Source organism: Nerophis ophidion, linkage group LG09 (genome assembly GCF_033978795.1).
Source record: "Nerophis ophidion isolate RoL-2023_Sa linkage group LG09, RoL_Noph_v1.0, whole genome shotgun sequence".
Lineage (NCBI taxonomy): Eukaryota > Metazoa > Chordata > Actinopteri > Syngnathiformes > Syngnathidae > Nerophis > Nerophis ophidion.
Window position 1 is genome coordinate 25,456,321 of NC_084619.1, and position 23,340 is coordinate 25,479,660.

Consider the following 23,340-nt stretch of genomic DNA (forward strand, 5'->3'; position numbering starts at 1 on the left):
TATCACCACATTGGGTTCAGGAACACTTCAGAAAAACACTGTCACTAAATACAGTTGGTCGCTACATCTGTAAGTGCAAGTTAAAGCTCTACTATGCAAAGCCAAAGCCATTTATCAACAACATCCAGAAACGCCGCCGGCTTCCCTGGGCCCGAGATCATCTAAGATGGACTGATTCGAAGTGGAAAAGTGTTCTGTGGTCTGACGAGTCCACATTTTAAATTGTTTTTGGAAATATTCGACATCGTGTCATCCGGACCGAAGGGGAAGCGAACCATCCAGACTGTTATCGACGCAAAGTTCACGAGCCAACATCTGTGATGGTATGGGGGTGCATTAGTGGCCAAGGCATGGGTAACTTACACATCTGTGAAAGCACCATTAATGCTGAAAGGTACATACAGGTTTTGGAACAACATATGCTGCCATCTAAGCGCCATATTTTTCATAGACGCCCCTGCTTATTTCAGCAAGACAATGCCAAGCCACATTCAGCACGTGTTACAACAGAGTGGCTTTGTAAAAAAAGAGTGCGGGTACTTTCCTGGCCCGGCTGCAGTCCAGACCTGTCTCCCATCAAAAATGTGTGGCGCATTATGAAGCGTAAAATACAACAGCGGAGACCCCGGACTGTTGAACGACTGAAGATGTACATAAAACAAGAATGGGAAAGAATTCCACTTTCAAAGCTTCAACAATTAGTTTCCTCAGTTCCCAAACGTTTATTGAGTGTTGTTAAAAGAAAAGCTGATGTAACACAGTGGTGAACATGCCCTTTCACAACTACTTTGGCATGTGTTGCAGCCATGAAATTTTAAGTTAATTATTATTAGCAAAAAGAAAATAAAGTTTATGAGTTTGAACATCAAATATCTTGTCTTTGTAGTGCATTCAATTTAATACGGGTTGAAAAGGATTTGCAAATCATTGTATTCCGTTTGTATTTACATCCAACACAATTTCCTAACTCATATGGAAACAGGGTTTGTATGTATTTTTGTATGTGTGTATTTTTGTCATGTACAATAAATTTCTGTACTAATATGTACGGGAGCCAAAATTCAAATGCTTATTCCTAAAAAGTATTTGTTGTTTCCCCTCTTCAGGTGCGCTTAAAAGGCGGCGAAAACAAGACAGTGTTTGTCCTCGACGAAATCGGGAAAATGGAACTCTTCAGTCAGCCATTCATCAGCGCTGTGAGACAGACACTCGACTGCTCTTCCTGCACCATCTTGGGCACCATCCCTATCCCCAAGGGGAAACCCTTAGGCCTGGTGGAAGAGGTGCGGATTAGGAGCGATGTCAGAGTCTTCACTGTGAGTACAAACACTAATACTCTCGCTGGGAGAGATTGAGGGAAACAACAATATTTAGGTCACTTTTAAGAGCTTTTAAGTCCCTCAGTAGCTGTTGGACACTGTTTACATTTTATCGCACATGGTCTTATGAAGCAGCCAGTCTGTTCTCTCCAGCAGAGTACCATGGCCTGCATTATCCCTCTCCTATAGCTGGATTAAGTCTGAATCATGCGTGACCGATTAAAAGACAAAGGATTCTCTCAAATGTTGAAATTATTAATCATGGCGGACGCCGTTATGGATATTGTCATGCAAAGTACCTACAAACCAAAGTAGTTTGTACTACTACTGCGCAAGTTAATGAGATGGTGTAAACTTTGTTAAGGAAAACATACCACAATATATGACTGAGGTTAGGGTATGTGTACAGTAACATTCAGGAATAAAATTGAACTGCACTTTTTATTTTATTTTGCCCATCACCCACAATCCTTATATAAGACAAGAACACACGTCTTTCCCTTTTTATGTGCATTATAATTAGTAAAAAAAAAAAAAAGAGACTGCTAAGAATGTAGTTAATTGGCAGTCCTCTATAGGTTGTATTCACCTGATGTCACTTCTGGCTCATTGTATGCGAAACTTGAAGTATGGTCAAGCGAGCGTCTTTTGTCAAAGCCTTCTGACCGCCATTTTGCCTTTCTCAAAGAAAAATGGCCTAAGCTTGCCTTGTTTAAGGCTGTTGGAACCATTAAAATCCTTAGTATAAAAGTTTATTCAGAGTTCCTCGAGAGGTTATCAAGAAGGGCAAAAGAGTGCAAGATTTTACAAAAGACGACAAGAAATGCACTTCAGTCCAACGGAGCAGAGTCAAAGAACGCACTAGTTTGCAGTGATCACTTGTTTGTTTGATATAATTTTAATGTTTACTGTTTCCCATTTAAGTATTTTCTTGATGTTAATTGTATTTTGTCCTGTTTCAGAGTTCTTAAAACCCATTCGGCAAGTCTAAATAAAAGAAAGCAAATGTGAAAAAAAATCTAAAAGAGTAAAGCTTTTACCAAAGGCGGCAATCATAAATTAAGCGTTCAGCACATACACAATGTTGACATCTATAGTTATATTTAGATAAAGACGGGGAAAAACACGCATACTCGTAAACAGCGCGAGCAACAACAACAACAAGGCAACAAACATGGCTGTAGACGGAATGTTAAATCATGAAATGCAACCTTGCCTGAGCAAAAACATTGCATGGTATATCGGGAGAGTTTTGATACTAATTTCCTTGACCCAGCCACAAACAAACAAGTTGTAGACCTCCATACTTTTCCAAGTTTTCACGCGCACCAGATATTTCCCAATGTCTGGGAATGCGAGCGACAGATAATCCTTCAGATCACTCGACAAATCTTGTTTGATAACCTAAAAAGATCTATTCCATTGCATATTTAATTTTTTTGCCCTATAAGTACTAAAATATGTTTACACTCTGTTTGCTGCACAGTAGGTTTGGTGGCCCATCATTTTGTTATTTTCTGTTCGAGTTTCAAGTGACTGAATACAACCCATTCTGCCTAAAAAGTGTTCTAAAACATCAAAAAAACACCAACAATACTCCATTTACACGCTGTGACCTGCATACTAATAACCAAGCTATAGCAACATTGTCACTTTAAGAGCTAACACTGAGGAACTACTTTTCCGGCATTGTGACACTTTGCCTTGGTCACACTTCTTCTCTGACCACTACCGAGTAGCCAGCGAGCTGTTACCTACCAGCTAGCTTGTGCTGCTAATTATGTTGATTGCACCCATGATATAAAGAGGGAGCTTGAGTTGCTTCTGCTGTATTGTTTTTTAGTTAGAAAAAGTTCATGCTAGGTACTATAAATCATGCATCTCACGTCTATGGTAGAAGGTGGACATTTTTAAACTTTAAAAATCCATGCTCTTTATACTATATGGGTTTCAACGAATGGAACACAGCATAAGACAATCACAACATCGATATGAAGCATTTTCTATCTGCCGAATGAGGATTATTCCGAGAACTGAAAGATACAACATCCCACCAGTCGGCATCCCAAGGACATTGTAAGTCACCGTTTTATGTTCTTATTTGAAACATTCAGCAACAGTGCTACATGATAATGCTCCAAGGCTCGCACAGTAGTAGCAAAACATAAAGTGCACTCTATGTTTTTGTTGACATTGATTACATAGAGTACATAGCAACGAACGTTGCTGTTGCTATGCGCTTTGTGAAATTAATGAGCCCAGAAAAGAAGTTACGGTAATGCTAAAAATGACCAACATATTGTAAATATTAAATGTTATCATGAATCTGATTGTTACTACATTACATACTGTACATACTTACAGCATGTATAAGAAACATTGTTGGTTTTTGGATGGTTTTTAGAGGACTTTAAAGGGCATCACCATTACCTGCATTTTGAGCAGCTTTGTAGTAGCAGTTTCTCAGTAATTATAACACGCATAAAAAGAAAAACATTTGTGTCGTTGTCTCACATAGGGATTGTGGATGATGGGTGAGAGTCTACCAAAAAAGTGTAGCACCCCCTTTAATATTAAATAGTGTAACAATAATTGTGTTTGTTTTCCTGCCCAGGTATCGAAGGAAAACAGAAATTCCATTCTGCAAGAAATTCTGTCAGCGCTCCAGCAAAGTTTAAAACAGTAGAGCTAACATTTGACATAGAAAACAGATTTTACGTTTAATATTTGATCACAAAATGGATCACACAGCAGGTTACCTTATGATTTCAATACTTCAATGCTAATTGTGTGAAATTATTTTGATGTTCAATTTGAGGGAATACCCATTAAAATCCAGTCACAATTTAACACTTAATTTGTTTACTGTAATTGTTTTATGTATTGGATACAATTATTTAAAATAAAAACTTATTTTGACCGTTGTTTTTGATTTTTTTTGTTACATTTACAGGCATCCATTAGTCCTATATCCTTCTTAACACCGTGCATCCTGAAAGTATTCAGATTTATTTTTTCCTTATTTTGTTTAGTTACAGCCTTATTCCAAAATGGAATAAATTTATTTTTATTCTCAAAATTCTGCTGATGTGAACAGTGCCTCTTCTGGTTGCACTCAAGCAGTGCATTCAGTCTTGTCTAATTTGCTTCAAGACATGATTAATCAAGAAGATATTCCACTGATTGACCCTTGTTAGAATCAATAAATCAATTTATTGGTAAATATGCCTATCTGGCAATTGAAATGCAATAAAAAAAAAATGCTACACTGCAGTTGTAGTTAAAACATTACTTGCCCATATTGGGCTGCTAAAACAAGCTTCACTGTTTGTTTATCCAAGCTTCATTTAGGGATTTCCGGCTTTCCTCTCCAACATTTTCTATCCATATGGTTACAGATTACTGTCAAGGATAAATATCATTACCAAGTAAAAAGATTTTGGACTTTTCAGTATGCAGAGATGTCAGATTAGTTCGCTGCTTCTATCCAAAAAAGGTTGATGGTCAGCTGCTGCTAAGTGTTGTCACACAGTGAAGCTTTCTGTCAACACAATAATGTATACTGTATTAATTGCTTAGCTTGATTATCATAGTTTCACCTTTAAGTTGTTTAGACCAGACAGAAAACTTTCTTGTGTAAATTTCTCATGTGAGCTTTAAATCCGGCTGTTGGATTGACTTTTTTTTTTAACTACAAACTCTCCAACAAGGATAGTTTTCTTATCCTCTAAGCGTGTGCAGGTCATTTCAAAGTGAAATTACAGTTTTGGCATATTTTTAATGTTGCTTGCGTAAATGATGTAAGCTGCCATGCAGCCCAGCTGTGATTTGCGTCAGACAGACTGCTGCGCCAGCATCTGCTCTGCGGCCACCTTTGACTTGTCTCTCTCATTGACTGGCCATCCAAAACACTGCAATGCTGCTGCTGCTGCTGCTTCTTCGCATCCGTTGCAATATGGCATTCTCTGTTATTTTGGGCACAGACTTAGCGGGCAATTATGAGAGTTGGTGAGAGCAGGTGATTCTTAGCACCCTGTCCTCAGAGGGCAAATGGATTGTGTTAGAGTGATGCAGACCTTTGCCAGGTCATTTGGATGTTGTTAATTCATCATGATGCCATCAGGTGACATATTGCCCGTATGGTGATCATGATGGATTTTTAAATGTTAGTATATGCACCCGATCATTGACAGTTATCCACGCTAACACTGTTATTTGTCACAAACCAGATTATTGTATTCATTTTATATGTTGCTGTTTGCTTTTATTCCACATAAAAATTTCTGAAGGATCAGATGAATACACTTCAGAATGAGAGATAGTTCTGTCTACCTCAGAATGACTAGAAATGTAATCCGTGTATTATTTGTTCATTTGAAACCAACATACAAAAAACAGATATTGACCTATATTATGTTATTTTACAACAAAAATATTTAAATGTTTTTTTTTTAATTATTTCATAGCAGTATCTCAACTTACAAGCCTAATTGTGAAGCCGCTCTTAACTCATAACACTTGTATCTCAAATCAAATTTGCTTATTCTTTTCCGCACTGTCCTTCACATTCCCTTTATTCCTTCTTATGGAAAACAAAGGTGTAGCTAGTTTACATCTAGCTCTGAGCTAATGCTACTGAGTAAGACCGCATGTTACAGGTTGAACCTAAAAGCCTACTGAAATGAGATTTTCTTATTTAAACGGGGATAGCAGGTCCATTCTATGTGTCATACTTGATCATTTCGCGATATTGCCATAATTTTGCTGAAAGGATTTAGTAGAGAACATTGACAATAAAGTTTGCAACTTTTGGTGCTGATAAAAAAGCCTTGCCTTTACCGGAAGTCGCAGACGATGACGTCACGAGGGCGAGGGCTCCTCACGTCCTCACATTGTTTTTAATGGGAGCCTCCAGCAGTAAGAGCTATTCGGACCTAGAAAACGGCAATTTCCCCATTAATTTAAGCGAGGATGAAAGATTCGTTGATGATGATATTGATAGCGAAGAACTAGAAGAAAAAAAAAATAAAGTAAAAAAAAAAAAAAAGGCGATCGCATTGGGACGGATTCAGATGTTTTTAGAGACATTTACTAGGATAATTCTGGGGAATCCCCTATCTTTCTATTGTGTTGCAAGTGTTTTAGTGAGATTAAATAGTACCTGATAGTCGGAGGGGTGTGTCCACGGGTGTCTTGAGGCCAGTCTCTGAGGGAAGTCGACGTCAGCCGCATGGACGGCGCAAGCATAGCTGATCTCTGGTAAGAGGCGACTTTTTACCACAATTTTCCCACCGAAACCTGCCGGTTGACAAGTGGTCGGGAACCATGTTCGCTTGACCGCTCTGATCCATAGTAAAGCTTCACCTCCGGGAATTTTAAACAAGGAATCACCGTGTGTTTGTGTGGCTAAAGCTTCCCAACTCCATCTTTCTACTTTGACTTCTCCATTATTAATTGAACAAATTGCAAAAGATTCAGCAACACTGAAGTCCAGAATACTGTTTAATTGCACCATGAAAAAAGATGACTTTTAGCCGCAAATAGTGCTGCGCTAATATTTGCTGACAGTTCGTGACGTCACGCGCACGTGTCATAATTCCGTGACGTTTTCAACAAGAAACTCCGCGGGAAATTTAAAATTCCAATTTAGTAAACTACACCGGCCGTATTGGCATGTGTTGCAATGTTAATATTTTATCATTGATGTATAAACTATCAGACTGCGTGGTGGGTAGTAGTGGGTTTCAGTAGGCCTTTAAGGGGTTAATAGTGACATTAGCAGAGATGCTTGTAACGCATTTTTTTCCCCTTGAAAATGCCAAGCTACATTCTGCACGTGTTACAACAGCGTGGCTTTGTAGTAAAATAGTGTGGGTCTCCTCAGTTCCCAAACGTTTACTGAGTGTTGTTAAAAGGAAAGGCCATCTAACATAGTGGTAAAAATGCCCCTGTACCAACTCGTTTGCAATGTGTTGTTGCTTTTAAATTCCAAGTTTTTGCAAAAAAAGTTTCTCAGTTCAAACATAAAATATCTTGTTTTTGCAGTCCATTAAATTGAAAATAAGTTGAAAAGTATTTGCAAATCATTGTATTCTGTTTTTATTTACGATTTACAAAACGTGCCAACTTCGCTGGTTTTGCATTTTGTATATACTGTATTTCCTTGAATTGCCGCAGGGCATATAGTATGCGCCTGCCTTGAATTACTGCCGGGTCAAACTCGCGTCCCCAAAAAATTTGCGCAGGCTTAGTATTACCGCCGGGTTGAACTTGTGACGTCATGAGTGACACTTCCCCTGTCATCATTTTCAAAATGGAGGAGGCTGATTTCAATACCGGTAATTTGAAATCACATAAAGGGAAGAAGATTAAGAGCTATTCAGTAGGATTTTAGGTCCAAGCTTACATCACACTCAAATTTTTACTGCATACCTTTGGTAAGTGCCGGAGTGAGAAGAGGTTTTAAAATAATTAGCGCATGCTTACTTTTACCGCATGCCTTTGGTAGGCGCAGGTGTGAGAAGAGGTTTTAAATTAATTAGCGTCCCAGCGGCAATTCAAGGAAATACGGTGGTCTTGCCCTGTTATTGCTGTAAACACTATGTGATCAGTGTGCAAATGTCCCAATGTGGTACTCTTTCAGTGGACGTGAAAACATAGACATCGTCTAAGTAGACGCAGCATTGGCTGCTGTGACGCGAGAAATTTGTCCGCCCTCTTGAAGTGGTGATGAGGAGCAGGCAGTTGACAGGTAGAAAACAAAGATGGCAGGATGGTGTTCAGCGTTTTCCTGCTCAAATGAGCGGACTGTTGAAAATAGGAATCGGGGGATTACTTTTCACAAGTAAGATTTAATATTGACATAAGTATATTAACATTGTATTTTGTGAAAAGAAAGAGCAAAGATCTTCAATAGTACTGAAATCGTAGCCGCTAGCAAACAAAGAGTATGACCTTAATAGAATAGCTTGTCAATTAAATTAATACAATTTAAAAATGTCATACTTGAAAAACCATAAAGTTGAAATAAATGATGAAGATAAAGATTGTAAAAGCCAACAGGAGTAAAAGTTAGGACCAAGGTCCAGATTGTGTAGGCGGGGGGGGGGGGGGGGGGGGGGTTTAATATATGTTAGCTAACTAGACAATCAGATGGACAGTGGCTATACAGTATAATACAGGTCTGTATTTAGTCATACATGTAAAACAATCACTGTAAACATCATTTAAGGGAAGATTGTAATACAAAATATCAATACAAAGTGTCAAGACAGAATAAACTCTGCTGCTGCAGCAACAGAGATACAGTCTATAGGTCCCTAAGATATATAGATATCTAATGTATTCATACACTGCGATGAGGTGGCGACTTGTTCAGGGTGTACACCACCTACCGCCCGAATGCAGCTGAGATAGGCGCCAGCTACCCCCTGCAACCCCAAAAGGGACAAGCGGTAGAAAATGGATGGATGGATGTATTCATACATCGTTTGTGTAGGATATACGCATGTATTTATAACCTAATCATAGTGTTTCTTCAACTTAAAAAAAGATGACCGTTTTTTCCCCCCGTGCTCTGGGATTATATTCCCAGTTTTGAACTCGGATGTCTGGTCACTAATAGCAGAGGTTCTCAACCTTTTTTTTGTGTTTCCTGTGAACATTTTTTTAATTCAAGTACCTCCTAATCAGAGCAAAGCATTTTTGGTTGAAAAAAAGAGATAAAGAAGTAAAATACAGCACTATGTCATCAGTTTCTGATTTATTAAATTGTATAACAGTGTAAAATATTGCTCATTTGTAGTGGTCTTTCTTGAACTACATGGAAAAAAAGATGTAAAAATAACTAAAAACTTGTTGAAAAATAAACAAGGGATTAAATGATAAATAAAGATTTCTACACGTAGAAGTAATCATCAATTTAAAGTGCCGTCTTTGGGGATTGTAATAGAGATCCATCTGGATTCATGAACTTAATTCTAAACATTTCTCCACAAAAAAATAAATCTTCAACATCAGTATTTATGGAACATGTCCACAAAAAATCTAGCTGTCAACACTGCATATTGCATTGTTGTATTTTTTTTTCACAGTTTATGAATATACATTCATATTTTGTTGAAGTATTATTAAAAATATATATTTATACAAGATTTTTGAATTGTTGCTATTTTTAGAATATTTTTAAAAAATCTCACGTACTCCTTGGCATACCTTCAAGTACCCCCAGGGGTACGTGTACCCCCATTTGAGAACCACTGACTTATAGCATATAGAAATATTATATTACTGTTAAGCAAACTATAAATAATAAAACACGCTGAAACATGTGTCCTTTATCATAGTAACACGTATGACAAAAAACGTGTGAAAATCAGTGGTATTCAGTGAGGTAAGATGAATTAAATGCACTGACAGTTCATTGCTCCTGCCAAATGTATTGCACTCAGTGGAGCGGATCACCACTCCAAGATGGCGGCCCTGCGTCTCGTCAGCGCTAGTAGGAGGTTGCGCTCGATGCTGCGTCTACTTATAAGATGTCTATGTGTGAAAGCGTTATTGTCCGCTGCAGGCTTGGGGAGCGTCGCGTTAAAAGCCATGCTGAATAGTTTGAATGCATATAAAGGGTCTAAATATCTCAAAACTCTCAGATACAGTCACAGCAAATCTGTGAGACGGATGTCTGTCTGGCACCCCGCTTCTTTTATCCCTCCATACACAAAGCGTATAGAGACGTGCAAGGAGCTTACAGACCATTCAGGACAAAAGGGAGCTTGCTATGCATGTGCAGTGGGGTTTGAAGACATGGCTGTCTACAAACCCCAATTCCATATGAGTTGGGAAATTGTGTTAGATGTAAATATAAACGGAATACAATTATTTGCAAATCCTTTTCAACCCATATTCAATTGAATGCACTACAAAGACAAGATATTTGATGTTCAAACACATCAACTTAATTTTTTTTTTGCAAATAATAATTAACTTAGAATTTCATGGCTGCAACACGTATGAAAGTAGTTGGGAAAGGGCATGTTCACCACTGTGTTGCATCACCTTTTCATTTAACAACACTCAAACGTTTGGGAACTGAGGAAACTAATTGTTGAAACTTTGAAAGTGGAATTCTTTCCCATTCTTGTTTTATGTAGAGCTTCTGTCGTTCAACAGTCCGGGGTCTCCACTGTTGTATTTTACACTTCATAATGCGCCACACATTTTCGATGGGAGACAGGTCTGGACTGCAGGCGGGCCAGGAAAGTACCCGCACTCTTTTTTTTTTAACGAAGCCATGCTGTTGTACTACGTGCTGAATTTGGCTTGGCATTGTCTTGCTGAAATAAGCAGGGGCGTCCATGAAAAAGACGGCGCTTAGATGGCAGCATATGTTGTTCCAAAACCTGTATGTACCTTTCAGCATTAATGGTGCCTTCACAGATGTGTAAATTACCCATGCCTTGGGCACTAATGCACATCCATACCATCACAGATGATTTGCAAATCATTTTCAAACCATACTCAGTTGAGTATGCTACAAAGACAACATATTTGATGTTAAAACTGATAAACAATTTTTTTTTTTTGCAAATAATCATTAACTTTAAAATTTGATGCCAGCAACACGTGACAAAGAAGTTGGGAAAGGTGGCAATACATTCTGATAAAGTTGAGGAATGCTCATCAAACACCTACTTGGAACATCCCACTGGTGTGCAGGCTAATTGGGACCAGGTGGGTGCCATGATTGGGTATAAAAGCAGCTTCCATGAAATGCTAAGTAATTCACAAAAAAGGATGGGGTGAGGGTCACCACTTTGTAAGCAAATTGTCGAACAGTTTTACAACAACATTTCTCAACAAGTTATTGCAAGGAATTTAGGGATTTTACCATCTACGGTCCGTAAAATCATCAAAAGGTTCAGAGAATCTGGAGAAATCACTGCACGTAAGCGATGATATTATGGACCTTTGATCCCTCAGGCGGTACTGCATCAAAAACCGACATCAGTGTGTAAAAGATATCACCACATTTGCTCAGGAACACTTCAGAAAACCTCTGTCAGTAACTACAGTTGGTCACTACATCTGTAAATGCAAGTTAAAACTGTACTATGCAAAGCGGATGCCATTTATCAACAACACCGAGGAACGCCGCCAGCTTCGCTGGGCCCGAGCTAATCTAAGATGGACTGATGGAAAGTGGAAAAGTGTTCCGTGGTCTGACGAGTCCACATTTCAAATTATATTTGGAAACTGTGGACGTGGTGTCCTCCGGAACAAAGAGAAAAATAACCATCCGGATTGTTATAGGCGCACAGTTCAAAAGCCAGCATCTGTGATGGTATGGGGGTGTATTAGTACCCAAGGCATGGGTAACTTACACATCTGTGAAGGCACCATTAATGCTGAATTGTCCATACAGGTTTTGGAGCAACATATGTTGTCATCCAAGCAACATTATCATGGACGCCCCTGCTTATTTCAGCAAAACAACGCCAAGCCATGTGTTACAACAGCGTGGCTTCGTAGTAAAAGAGTGCGGGTACTTTCCTGGCCCGCCTGCAGTCCAGACATGTCTCCCATCGAAAATGTGTGGCGCATTATGAAGCTTAAAATACGACAACAAGACCCCGGACTGTTGAACAACTTAAGCTGTACACCAAGCAAGAGTGTTAAAGAATTCCACTTTCAAAGCTCCAAAAATTAGTTTCCTCAGTTCCCAAACGTTTATTGAGTTTTGTTAAAAGAAAAGGTGATGTAACACAGTGGTGAACATGCCCTTTCCCAACTACTTTGGCACGTGTTGCAGCCATGAAATTCTAAGTTAATTATTATTTGCAACAGCAAAAAGGTTTATGAGTTTGAACATCAAATATCTTGTCTTTGTAGTGCATTCAATTGAATATGGGTTGAAAAGGATTTGTAAATCATTGTATTCAGTTTGTATTTACATCTAACACAATTTCCCAACTCATATGGAAACGGGGTTTGTAATAAAAACACAGGATGACTGTGTAACAATATCAATAACATGTTTGAATTATGAATTACAATGTGATTTTGCCCTTAAAGTCATCCTTTGTGCATGTACTTGTTTACTGAGTTTGCAAACAATAAGAAAAGTAACTGAATATATTTTGATAATGAAAGAAATATCGATTTAACCACTGTACTATTGACATTATATTGATAGTGTACTTGGTATTGTTATTATTTGTATCGATCCGCCCACCTCAAGTGCTCTATCTTAGGTGTTAGCATATTTAGTGACACTCCACACTCTGTAGAGTTGCATGTTTAGTTTTTCCTCGTCTTACAGTGATACTTGTAAGAAACACAGTTTGCTGACTTAGAGATGGCTTTGCACTGTGGAGGGACATTAGCCACTCGCGAGAATACTACATTGAACTTTTGAAATAATAACAAATTGGAGGTCATTTAGCGCAAAAGTTGTCTCCAAATATTTTGCTTATTTGTTCTTGAGGCGATCAACAATGTTATGAATCATAAAGCCGTCGCTAAAATAGTTACAGAAGTCGAACACAAAGTTCAAAGAAGGGCATTTCTGTACGTTGTTTTCCAAACATGGATGTAAAAGTCACATGACTCGTTCCCATGGGGGGGGAGCATGACTTATTTTAAGAGCGTAAGAGCTAAAGCTTCTTAGAAGTCTTTATGAGCACATCCAGGGCATGTGACTTCTAGCTGTTTTACAACAGCTACTCATTTGGATCCACTATAAACCTTCAAAAAGCAATAACCAGCCTGACTTTTTTAGCCACCGTGCTAATGATCATCGTTACGGTCAACTAGGCCTTCACAGGTGGGCAGTTAACATCCAGACTGTTAACATCTTAACCCTTATTCCATCTTGATTCCCATCTCCATGATGCCTAAACCAGGCTTCTTATTACATCACTTAACTGGCACAGCCTCCAGCGGGGAAGGAGTGTCCAGTTTCAAACAACCTTTGCATCTGAGTTCAAAGCGGGGCATGAAATCAACACATCCCCTCGCCTTACAACCTCCCCGCCCCCCGTAGCTCATAAACTACTTCCTTTAAAAACAAATCAAACATTTTCACACGCAGACGGGAGGACTGATAATAACACTTGCTTGATGATTGTGGAAAGACAAACACATGCATTTGTTGTATTTTATGTTTCTTTTATAAAATACTCCACATCGAGAGGGGCCAGAAGAGGTGGTTCGGACATCTGGTTAGGATGCCACCCGGTCGTCTCCCTAGGGAGGTGTTTCGGGCTTTGGAAGACCCAGGACACGTTGGGAAGAATATGTCTCCCGGCTGACCTGGGAATGCCTCAGGATCCCCCGGGAAGAGCTGGTCGAAGTGGCTGCGGAGAGGAAAGTCTGGGCTTCCCTGCTTAGGCTGCTGTCCCCGCGACCCGACCTCGGATAAGCGGAAGAAGATGGATGGATGAATGTTATGGTATTCATGAAACCTGCATCCTACTCAGTGGCCTAGTGGTTGGAGCAGGGGTCACCAACCTTTTTGAAACCAAGAGCTACTTCTTGGGTACTGATTAATGCGAAGGGCTACCAGTTTGATACACACTTAAATAAATTAACAGTTCAATTTACCTTTAACTCTGTTATTATTAATAATTAATGATATTTATCTTTGTGGAAACACTGATCATCTTAATGATTTCTCACAATAAATATATATGTTTGATGACATGTTTTAAATAGGTTAAAATCCAATCTGCACTTTGCTAGAATATATAACAAATTGAACCAAGTCTTATTTCTAACAAAGACAAATCAGTATTTCTTCTAGACTTTCCTGAACAAAAATTTAAAAAGGAATTCAAAAGACTTTGAAATGAGATTTAAATTTGATTCTACAATAAATGTTTTGAATTTTAATCATAAGTTTGAAGGAATATTTCACAAATATTCTTCGTCTAAAAAACAGAAGCAAAAATGAAGATTTCAATTAAAATGTATTTATTATTCTTTACAATAAAAAAATAAATTGAACATTGATTTAAATTGTCAGGAAAAAAGAGGAAGGAATTTAAAAGGTAAAAAGGTATGTTTAAAAATCCTAAAATCATTTTTAAGGTAGTATTTTTCCTCCAATATTGTCTTTCTGAAAGTTATAAGAAGCAAAGTAATTTAATGAATGAATTTAGTGAAGAACAAGTCTTTAAAATATTTTCTTGGATTTTCAAATTCTATTTGAGTTTTGTCTCTCTGAAAATTAAAAATGTCGAGCAAAGCGAGACCAGCTTACTAGTAAATAAATACAATTTAAAAAAGGCAGCTCACTGGTTAATGTTGCTATTTGAGCTATTTTTAGAACAGGCCAGCGGGCTACTCATCTGGTCCTTACGGGCTACCTGGTGCCAGCGGGCACCGCGTTGGTGACCCCTGGGTTACAGTGCCCGCCCTGAGATCGGTAGGTTGGGAGTTCGAACCCGGGCCGAGTCATACCAAAGACTTTAAAAAAAATGAGACCCATTACCTCCCTGCTTGGCACTCAGCATCAAGGGTTGGAATTGGGGGTTGAATCACCATAAATGATTCCCGGGCGCAGCACCGCTGCTGCTCACTGCTCCCCTCACCTCCCAGGGGGTAATCAAGGGGATGGGTCAAATGCTGAGGACACATTTCACCACACCTGGTGTGTGTGTGACAATCATTGGTACTTTAACTTTAACAAAGAAAAGGTTGGAGACAAAGCAGGAGCTTGCATCCTCTTGTTACTGAGAGCCAGCAGTTGCAGAAGTAATAGGAGATGTCAGCGGATCATGCAGGGGTTAAAGTTCATTCAGAGGATACACAGATTAGGGGTGTGGCGATCCATCGATGAGGTTTTGGCCCCTGGAGGCTGCTAACTTGACAGGAAGCGTGTGTATTTTGTTCCAAGAAATTTTGGACCACTTGAAGGGTGAAAGGACATTTTTGTAAACAACATGTCTGATTGTGTTTGCCGTTCAGAATTAGGATGAGCCAGCATCTCTACCAGGTGACTCTGAATGAGTTTTTGTAGTCCCAGTACTGTACTTTCCAGACCATAGGGCGTACCGGATTATAAGGCGCACTGCCGATGAGCGGGTCTATTTTGGTCCATTTTCCTACAAAAGGCACACCGACTTATAGGGCGTATTAAAGGGATCTTTTCCATCCATTTTCTACCGCTTGTCCCGTTTGGTGTCGCTGGAGCCTATCTTTAGCTGCATTTGGGTGGAAGGCGGGATACACCCTGGACAAGTCGCCACCTCCTCGCAGAAGGGATATTTTATTTTTTTCTAAATGTAAAACACTTTCTTGTGGTCTGCATAACACGTAAAGGTTGTTCTTTGGTCAAAATGTTTTACAAATCATCTTCAAACCGCTTTCTGACAGTCGCTTCACGATGCGCGGTCTTATTTACGTGGCAGCGCCTTCTCCACACGTCATTTTTGTTACAGCGGTGTAGCGTGCAGGGACGGGAGTGGAAGAAGTGTCAAAAGATGGAGCTAACTAATTTAATGACATTCAGACTTTACGAAAATCAATAACGGAGAAGCATCTCCTCATTGGTGGCTCACTAGTGCAACAACAACGCCGGAAATGTGTCCCGTGAAAAACCGTCCGACCGGAAGTCTCTAATAACTAAAGTTCCTTGGGCGAATAATGTCTACTCACCACACCGGTATGTTTTAGCGCTTTCATGGCAGATAGAAGTAAGAACTTTACACTACTTTATATTTGAAATGGCAACAGTGGAGGATGAATGTACCAGGCCACCTACCCAGTGGCCTAGTGGTTAGAGTGTCCGCCCTGAGATCGGTAGGTTGTGGGTTTAAACCCCGGCCGAGTCATACCAAGACTATAAAAATGGGACTAATTACCTCCCTGCTTGGCGCTCAGAATCAAGGGTTGGAATTGGGGGTCAAATCACCAGAAATTATTCCCGGGCGTGGCACCGCTGCTGCCCACTGCTCCCCTCACCTCCCAGGGGGTGGAACAAGGAGATGGGTCAAATGCAGAGGACAAATTTCACCGCACTTACTGTGTGTGTGACAATCATTGATACTTTAACTTTAAAGGGGAACATTATCACCAGACCTATGTAAGCGTCAATATATAACTTGATGGTGCAAAAAAAAGACTATATATTTTTTTGCCGATTTCCGAACTCTAAATGGGTGAGTTTTTGCGAATCAAACGCCTTTCTATTTATCGCTCTCGGAGCGATGATGTCAGAACCTGACGTCACCTAGGCAGTCAACGCCATTTTCTCCACCACATTACATGCAGCAAGTCAAATCATCTCTGTTATTTTCCGTTTTTTCGACTGTTTTCCGGTACCTTGGAGACATCATGCCTCGTCGGTGTGTTGTCGGAGGGTGTAACAACACGATCAAGGACGGATTCATGTTGATTTACGTAGAATGTGCATCGATTAGCACGGCATGCTAATCGATGCTAACATGCTATTTAGGCTAGCTGTATATACATATTGCATCGTTATGCCTCATTTGTAGCTATATGTGCATCCAGCCTTTCCCTCCACCCACATTTAATGCCAAACAAACACTTACCAATCGACAGATTTAAGTTGCTCCTGTGTCAAGAGATGCGAAAGTTCCTCGTTTGGTTTTTACCGGCAATGCTACGACAGACATGGCACAGAGATTGCAAGGATGTCTGGATATCCTGCGACACTCAAAGCAGATGCATTCCCAACGATAAAGTCAACGAAATCACAAAGGTGAGTTTTGTTGATGTTATTGACTTATGTGCTAATCAGACATATTTGGTCGGGGCATGACTGCCAGCTAATCGATGCTAACATGCTATTTAGGCTAGCTGTATGTACATTTGTAGCTATATTTGCATCCAGCGTTTCCCCCCACCCACATTTAATGCCAAACAAACACTTACCAATCGACTGTTTTAAGTTACTCCAGTGTCACAAGATGCGAAACTTCCGATCGTTGGTCTGCACATTTTACCGGCGATGCTAAGGCAAACATGGCCGAATAGCGTCAATAGCTAATCGCTCAATAGCTTCAGTTTCTTCTTCAATTTGGTTTTCACTATCTGCCTCCATACTCCAACCATCCGTTTCAATACATGCACAATCTGTTTAATCGCTTAAGCCGCTGAAATCCGAGTCCGAATCCGAGCTAATGTCGCTATATCTTGCTGTGCTATCCACTAGTTGTTTGTATTGGCATCACTATGTGACGTCACAGGGAAATGGACAGTGGCTCTGCAGATAGCGTAAATCAGGCACTTTAAAGCTTTTTTTAGGGATATTCCGGGACGGGTAAAATTTTGAAAAAAACTTCAAAAAATAAAATAAGCCACTGGGAACTGATTTTTATTGGTTTTAACCCTTCTGAAATTGTGATAATATTCCCCTTTAACTTAGTGTCTCATAACAAGAAGATAGAGAAAAAGAAGAAGCTTATCGACTCCGGTGTCGGAAGAGACCACAAAGGCGAACCGCGCAAATTTTCCGGACTTATGCAGATCGCAAATACAGATCAGCAGGTACCAGAAGGTAAGAAAAGTTGCTTTTGCTTAATATAGCGAAACAAATCCTCAAATGATATGTCTTACCTTATACACACAATAATAATACTCGTATGTTGAAACACAGTATAATCCATCAAGCAGTGCGGCTTCATAACAAAGTCATACTAAAACATTTTGATGTGTGTAAAGATCTATATTTTCAATGGAACATAATATGATCAAACTTTCTTGTTCTTGTCAAAAGTCTAGCAGCCGCATTTTGTACCAACTGTAATCTTTTAATGCTAGACATGGAGAGACCCGAAAATAATACGTTACAGTAGTCGAGGCGAGACGTAACAAACGCATGGATAATGATCTCAGCTTCTTTAGTGGACAGAATGGAGCGAATTTTAGCGATATTACGGAGATGAAAGAAGGCCGTTTTAGTAACGCTTTTAATGTGTGCCTCAAAGGAGAGAGTTGGGTCGAAGATAATACCCAGATTCTTTACCGTGTCGCCTTGTTTAATTGTTTGGTTGTCAAATGTTAGAGTTGTATTATTAAATAGAGTTCGGTGTCTAGCAGGACCGATAATCAGCATTTCCGTTTTTTTGGCGTTGAGTTGCAAAAAGTTAGCGGACATCCATTGTTTAATTTCATTAAGACACGCCTCCAGCTGACTACAATCCGGCGTGTTGGTCAGCTTTAGGGGCATGTAGAGTTGGGTGTCATCAGCATAACGGTGAAAGCTAATACCGTATTTGCGTATGATGTCACCTAGCGGCAGCATGTAGATGCTGAAGAGTGCAGGGCCAAGGACCGAACCCTGGGGAACTCCACACGTTACCTTAACGTAGTCCGAGGTCACATTGTTATGGGAGACACACTGCATCCTATCAGTAAAATAAGAGTTAAACCAAGACAGGGCTAAGTCGGACATACCAATTAGTGTTTTGATACGTTCTAATAAAATATTATGATCGACGGTATCGAAAGCAGCGCTAAGATCGAGGAGCAGCAACATAGATGACGCATCAGAATCCATCGTTAGCAATAGATCATTAGTCATTTTTGCGAGGGCTGTCTCCGTCGAGTGATTTGCCCTGAAACTGGATTGAAAGGTTTCACATAGATTGTTAGACGCTAAGTGTTCATTTAACTGCTCCGCAACAATTTTTTCAAGGATTTTTGAAATAAAGGGAAGGTGAGACACCGGTCGGTAGTTTACCATGAGGTCAGGATCGAGGTTAGGTCTTTTAAGAAGAGGATGAATAACCGCTTTTTTGAATGCTAGGGGAACAGTGCCCGAGGAGAGTGATAAGTTTATAATATTTAGCACTGATGGACCTAATAATACAAAGAGCTCCTTGATCAGTTTCCCAGGAAGAGGGTCAAGCAAACATGTTGTCTGTTTTATTCCATTTACACGTTGTAACAATTCCTCTAATGTTATTTCCTCAAAACGAGAGAAACTATTTTGGAGGGCAGTATCCGCCGTATATACCATCGTATCAGTGTTAATAGAACCCCGTTCAATCAATCAATCAATCAATGTTTACTTATATAGCCCTAAATCACTAGTGTCTCAAAGGGCTGCACAAACCACCACGACATCCTCGGTAGGCCCACATAAGGGCAAGGAAAACTCACACCCAGTGGGACATTGGTGACAATAATGACCCAGTGGGACGTCAGTGACAATGATGACTATGAGAACCTTAGAGAGGAGGAAAGCAATGGATGTCGAGCGGGTCTAACATGATACTGTGAAAGTTCAATCCACAATGGATACAACACAGTCGCGAGAGTCCAGTCCAAAGAGGATCCAAGACACAGCAGCGAGAGTCCCGTTCACAGCGGAGCCAGCAGGAAACCATCCCAAGCGTAGGCGGACCAGCAGCGCAGAGATGTCCCCAGCCGATACACAGGCGAGCAGTACATGGCCACCGGATCGGACCGGACCCCCTCCACACGGGAGAGTGGGACATAGAAGAAAAAGAAAAGAAACGGCAGATCAACTGGTCTAAAAAGGGAGTCTATTTAATGGCTAGAGTATACAAATGAGTTTTAAGGTGAGACTTAAATGCTTCTACTGAGGTGGCATCGCGAACTGTTACCGGGAGGGTATTCCAGAGTACTGGAGCCCGAACGGAAAATGATCTATAGCCCGCAGACTTTTTTTGGGCTTTGGGAATCACTAATAAGCCGGAGTCCTTTGAACGCAGATTTCTTGCCGGGACATATGGTACAATACAATCGGCAAGATAAGATGGAGCTAGACCGTGTAGTATTTTATACGTAAGTAGTAAAACCTTAAAGTCACATCTTAAGTGCACAGGAAGCCAGTGCAAGTGAGCCAGTACAGGCGTAATGTGATCAAACTTTCTTGTTCTTGTCAAAAGTCTAGCAGCCGCATTTTGTACCAACTGTAATCTTTTAATGCTAGACATGGGGAGACCCGAAAATAATATGTTACAGTAATCGAGGCGAGACGTAACAAACGCATGGATAATGATCTCAGCGTCTTTAGTGGACAGAATGGAGCGAATTTTAGCGATGTTACGGAGATGAAAGAAGGCCGTTTTAGTAACGCTTTTAATGTGTGCCTCAAAGGAGAGAGTTGGGTCGAAGATAATACCCAGATTCTTTACCGTGTCGCCTTGTTTAATTGTTTGGTTGTCAAATGTTAGAGTTGTATTATTAAATAGAGTTCGGTGTCTAGCAGGACCGATAATCAGCATTTCCGTTTTTTTGGCGTTGAGTTGCAAAAAGTTAGCGGACATCCATTGTTTAATTTCATTAAGACACGCCTCCAGCTGACTACAATCCGGCGTGTTGGTCAGCTTTAGGGGCATGTAGAGTTGGGTGTCATCAGCATAACGGTGAAAGCTAATACCGTATTTGCGTATGATGTCACCTAGCGGCAGCATGTAGATGCTGAAGAGTGCAGGGCCAAGGACCGAACCCTGGGGAACTCCACACGTTACCTTAACGTAGTCCGAGGTCACATTATTATGGGAGACACACTGCATCCTATCAGTAAGATAAGAGTTAAACCAAGACAGGGCTAAGTCTGACATACCAATTCGTGTTTTGATACGTTCTAATAAAATATTATGATCGACGGTATCGAAAGCAGCGCTAAGATCGAGGAGCAGCAACATAGATGACGCATCAGAATCCATCGTTAGCAATAGATCATTAGTCATTTTTGCGAGGGCTGTCTCCGTGGAGTGATTTGCCCTGAAACCGGATTGAAAGGTTTCACATAGATTGTTAGACGCTAAGTGTTCATTTAACTGCTGCGCAACAATTTTTTCAAGGATTTTTGAAATAAAGGGAAGGTGAGACACCGGTCGGTAATTTACCATGAGGTCAGGATCGAGGTTAGGTCTTTTAAGAAGAGGATGAATAACCGCTTTTTTGAATGCTAGGGGAACACTGCCCGAGGAGAGTGATAAGTTTATAATATTTAGCACTGATGGCCCTAATAATTCAAAGAGCTCCTTGATCAGTTTCCCAGGAAGAGGGTCAAGTAAACATGTTGTCTGTTTTATTCCATTTACACGTTGTAACAATTCCTCTAATGTTATTTCCTCAAAACGAGAGAAACTATTTTGGAGGGCAGTATCCGCCGTATATACAATCGTGTCAGTGTTAATAGAACCCCGTTGTAGCTGGGACGCATTGTCTTTAATCTCCTTTCTAATGACTTCAATTTTCTTACTAAAGAATTGCATAAAGTCATCAGCTGAGTGGGTTGAGCTACTGGAAGGAATCCCTTGTTGGGTTAGCGATGCTACCGTACTAAACAAAAATTTAGGATCGTTTTTATTACGGTGGATGAGATTTGAGTAATATTTAGCTTTAGCTAAGGTAAGCATGCGTTTATAAGTTATTAAACCATCCCGTTGTAGCTGGGACGCATTGTCTTTAATCTCCTTTCTAATGACTTCAATTTTCTTACTAAAGAATTGCATAAAGTCATCAGCTGAATGGGTTGAGCTACTGGAAGGGGTCCCTTGTTGGGTTAGCGATGCTACCGTACTAAACAAAAATTTAGGATCGTTTTTATTACGGTGGATGAGATTTGAGTAATATTTAGCTTTAGCTAAGGTAAGCATGCGTTTATAAGTTATTAAACCATCACTCCATGCTTGATGGTGCACCTCAAGTTTAGTTGTGCGCCATTTGCGTTCCAGCTTTCTACATAATAATTTCTGAGCTCTAGTTTCTTCAGTAAACCATGGCGTACGCCTTTTTGGAGCCTTTTTTAACTTCAGCGGTGCTATACTATCAATGGTTTCGCGCAGGGCGTTGTTAAAGTTGTTAGTGAGGTTATCAATAGAGCCCACATACTTTGGGAATGGTGCCATTACCGAGGGCAGTAGGTCAGCAAGAGTTGTCGTTGTGGCTGTATTAATGTTGCGGCTGCTATAGCAGTTATTATTATTATCAGTTTGACGAACATGCGTCTGAACCTCGAATTTTATAAGGTAATGATCGGACAATACTTTAGTACACGGGAGTATCGTAACTTTGGAAACGGTGATACCCCTGACAAGCACTAGGTCTATCGTATTACCGTTGCGATGCGTGGGTTCATTTATTATTTGTGTAAGACCACAGCTATCAATTACAGCCTGGAGCGCTACGCACGGTGGGTCCGATGGGGTATTCATATGGATATTAAAGTCCCCCATTATGATTATATTATCGGCGTGTGTCACTAGATCAGCAACAAACTCTGAGAATTCATTGATAAAGTCCGAATAGGGCCCTGGGGGGCGGTAGATAACAGCCAGGTGTAGAGGCAGCGGTGTGACAGACCTCATAGTTAGCACCTCAAACGATTTATATTTATTATTTATGTTAGGACTAAGGTTAAAGTTTTCGTTGTACATTAGTGTGACCCCCCCACCCCTTTTAAGCGGACGGGCAATATGCGCATGTGTAAAGTTAGAAGGACATGCCTCGTTTAGCGCAAAAAAGTCGTTTGGTTTAAGCCAGGTTTCGCAGAGACCGATGACGTTAAGATTGTTGTCTCTGATGATATCATTAACTAATAACGTTTTGGGAGACAATGATCTTATGTTTAAAAAACTTATATTATAGGTAGTGGGCTGTTTCATGGAATTTTTGATCAAATTATCCGTAGTAGCAATATTAATAATGTTGTGTTTATTATGCCCAGTGCATTTAGTATAGTTACGACCATATCTAGGAATTGATACGACGGGAATTTTCCGATTGTCTGATTGTTGCTTTGATAAACTGCACGCATCATGGTTAGACTCCTCAGTAACGGGGATTTTCCGATTGTTTGTTTGTTGCTTTGATAAACTGCACGCATCATGGTTAGCCACCTCAGTAACGGGGATTTTCCGATTGTTTGTTTGTTGCTTTGATAAACTGCACGCATCATGGTAAGCCACCTCAGTAACGGGGATTTTCCGATTGTTTGTTTGTTGCTTTGATAAACTGCACGCATCATAGTTAGCCACCTCAGTAAAACACATGTCCAACTCTGAAACACTCA

At 40.1% G+C, this 23,340-nt stretch overlaps 1 protein-coding gene across 2 annotated transcripts in view; it reads left to right on the top strand.

Annotated features, from left to right (window-relative positions):
* The window catches only part of ntpcr (nucleoside-triphosphatase, cancer-related), a 28,350-nt gene extending 14,790 nt beyond the window's left edge, over positions 1–13,560 (top strand). Inside the window, exons 4-5 of one of the 2 annotated variants that reach the window (XM_061910663.1) lie at positions 1,107–1,316; positions 13,513–13,560. In XM_061910663.1, coding sequence (XP_061766647.1) covers positions 1,107–1,316; positions 13,513–13,545 — 243 coding nt within the window. In that variant the 3' untranslated portion in view covers positions 13,546–13,560. Of the gene's footprint in view, positions 1–1,106; positions 1,317–3,933; positions 4,240–13,512 lie in introns of those variants that run through there. The other variant, XM_061910662.1, reaches the window with a different exon arrangement.
* Positions 13,561–23,340: the final 9,780 nt, after the last annotated feature.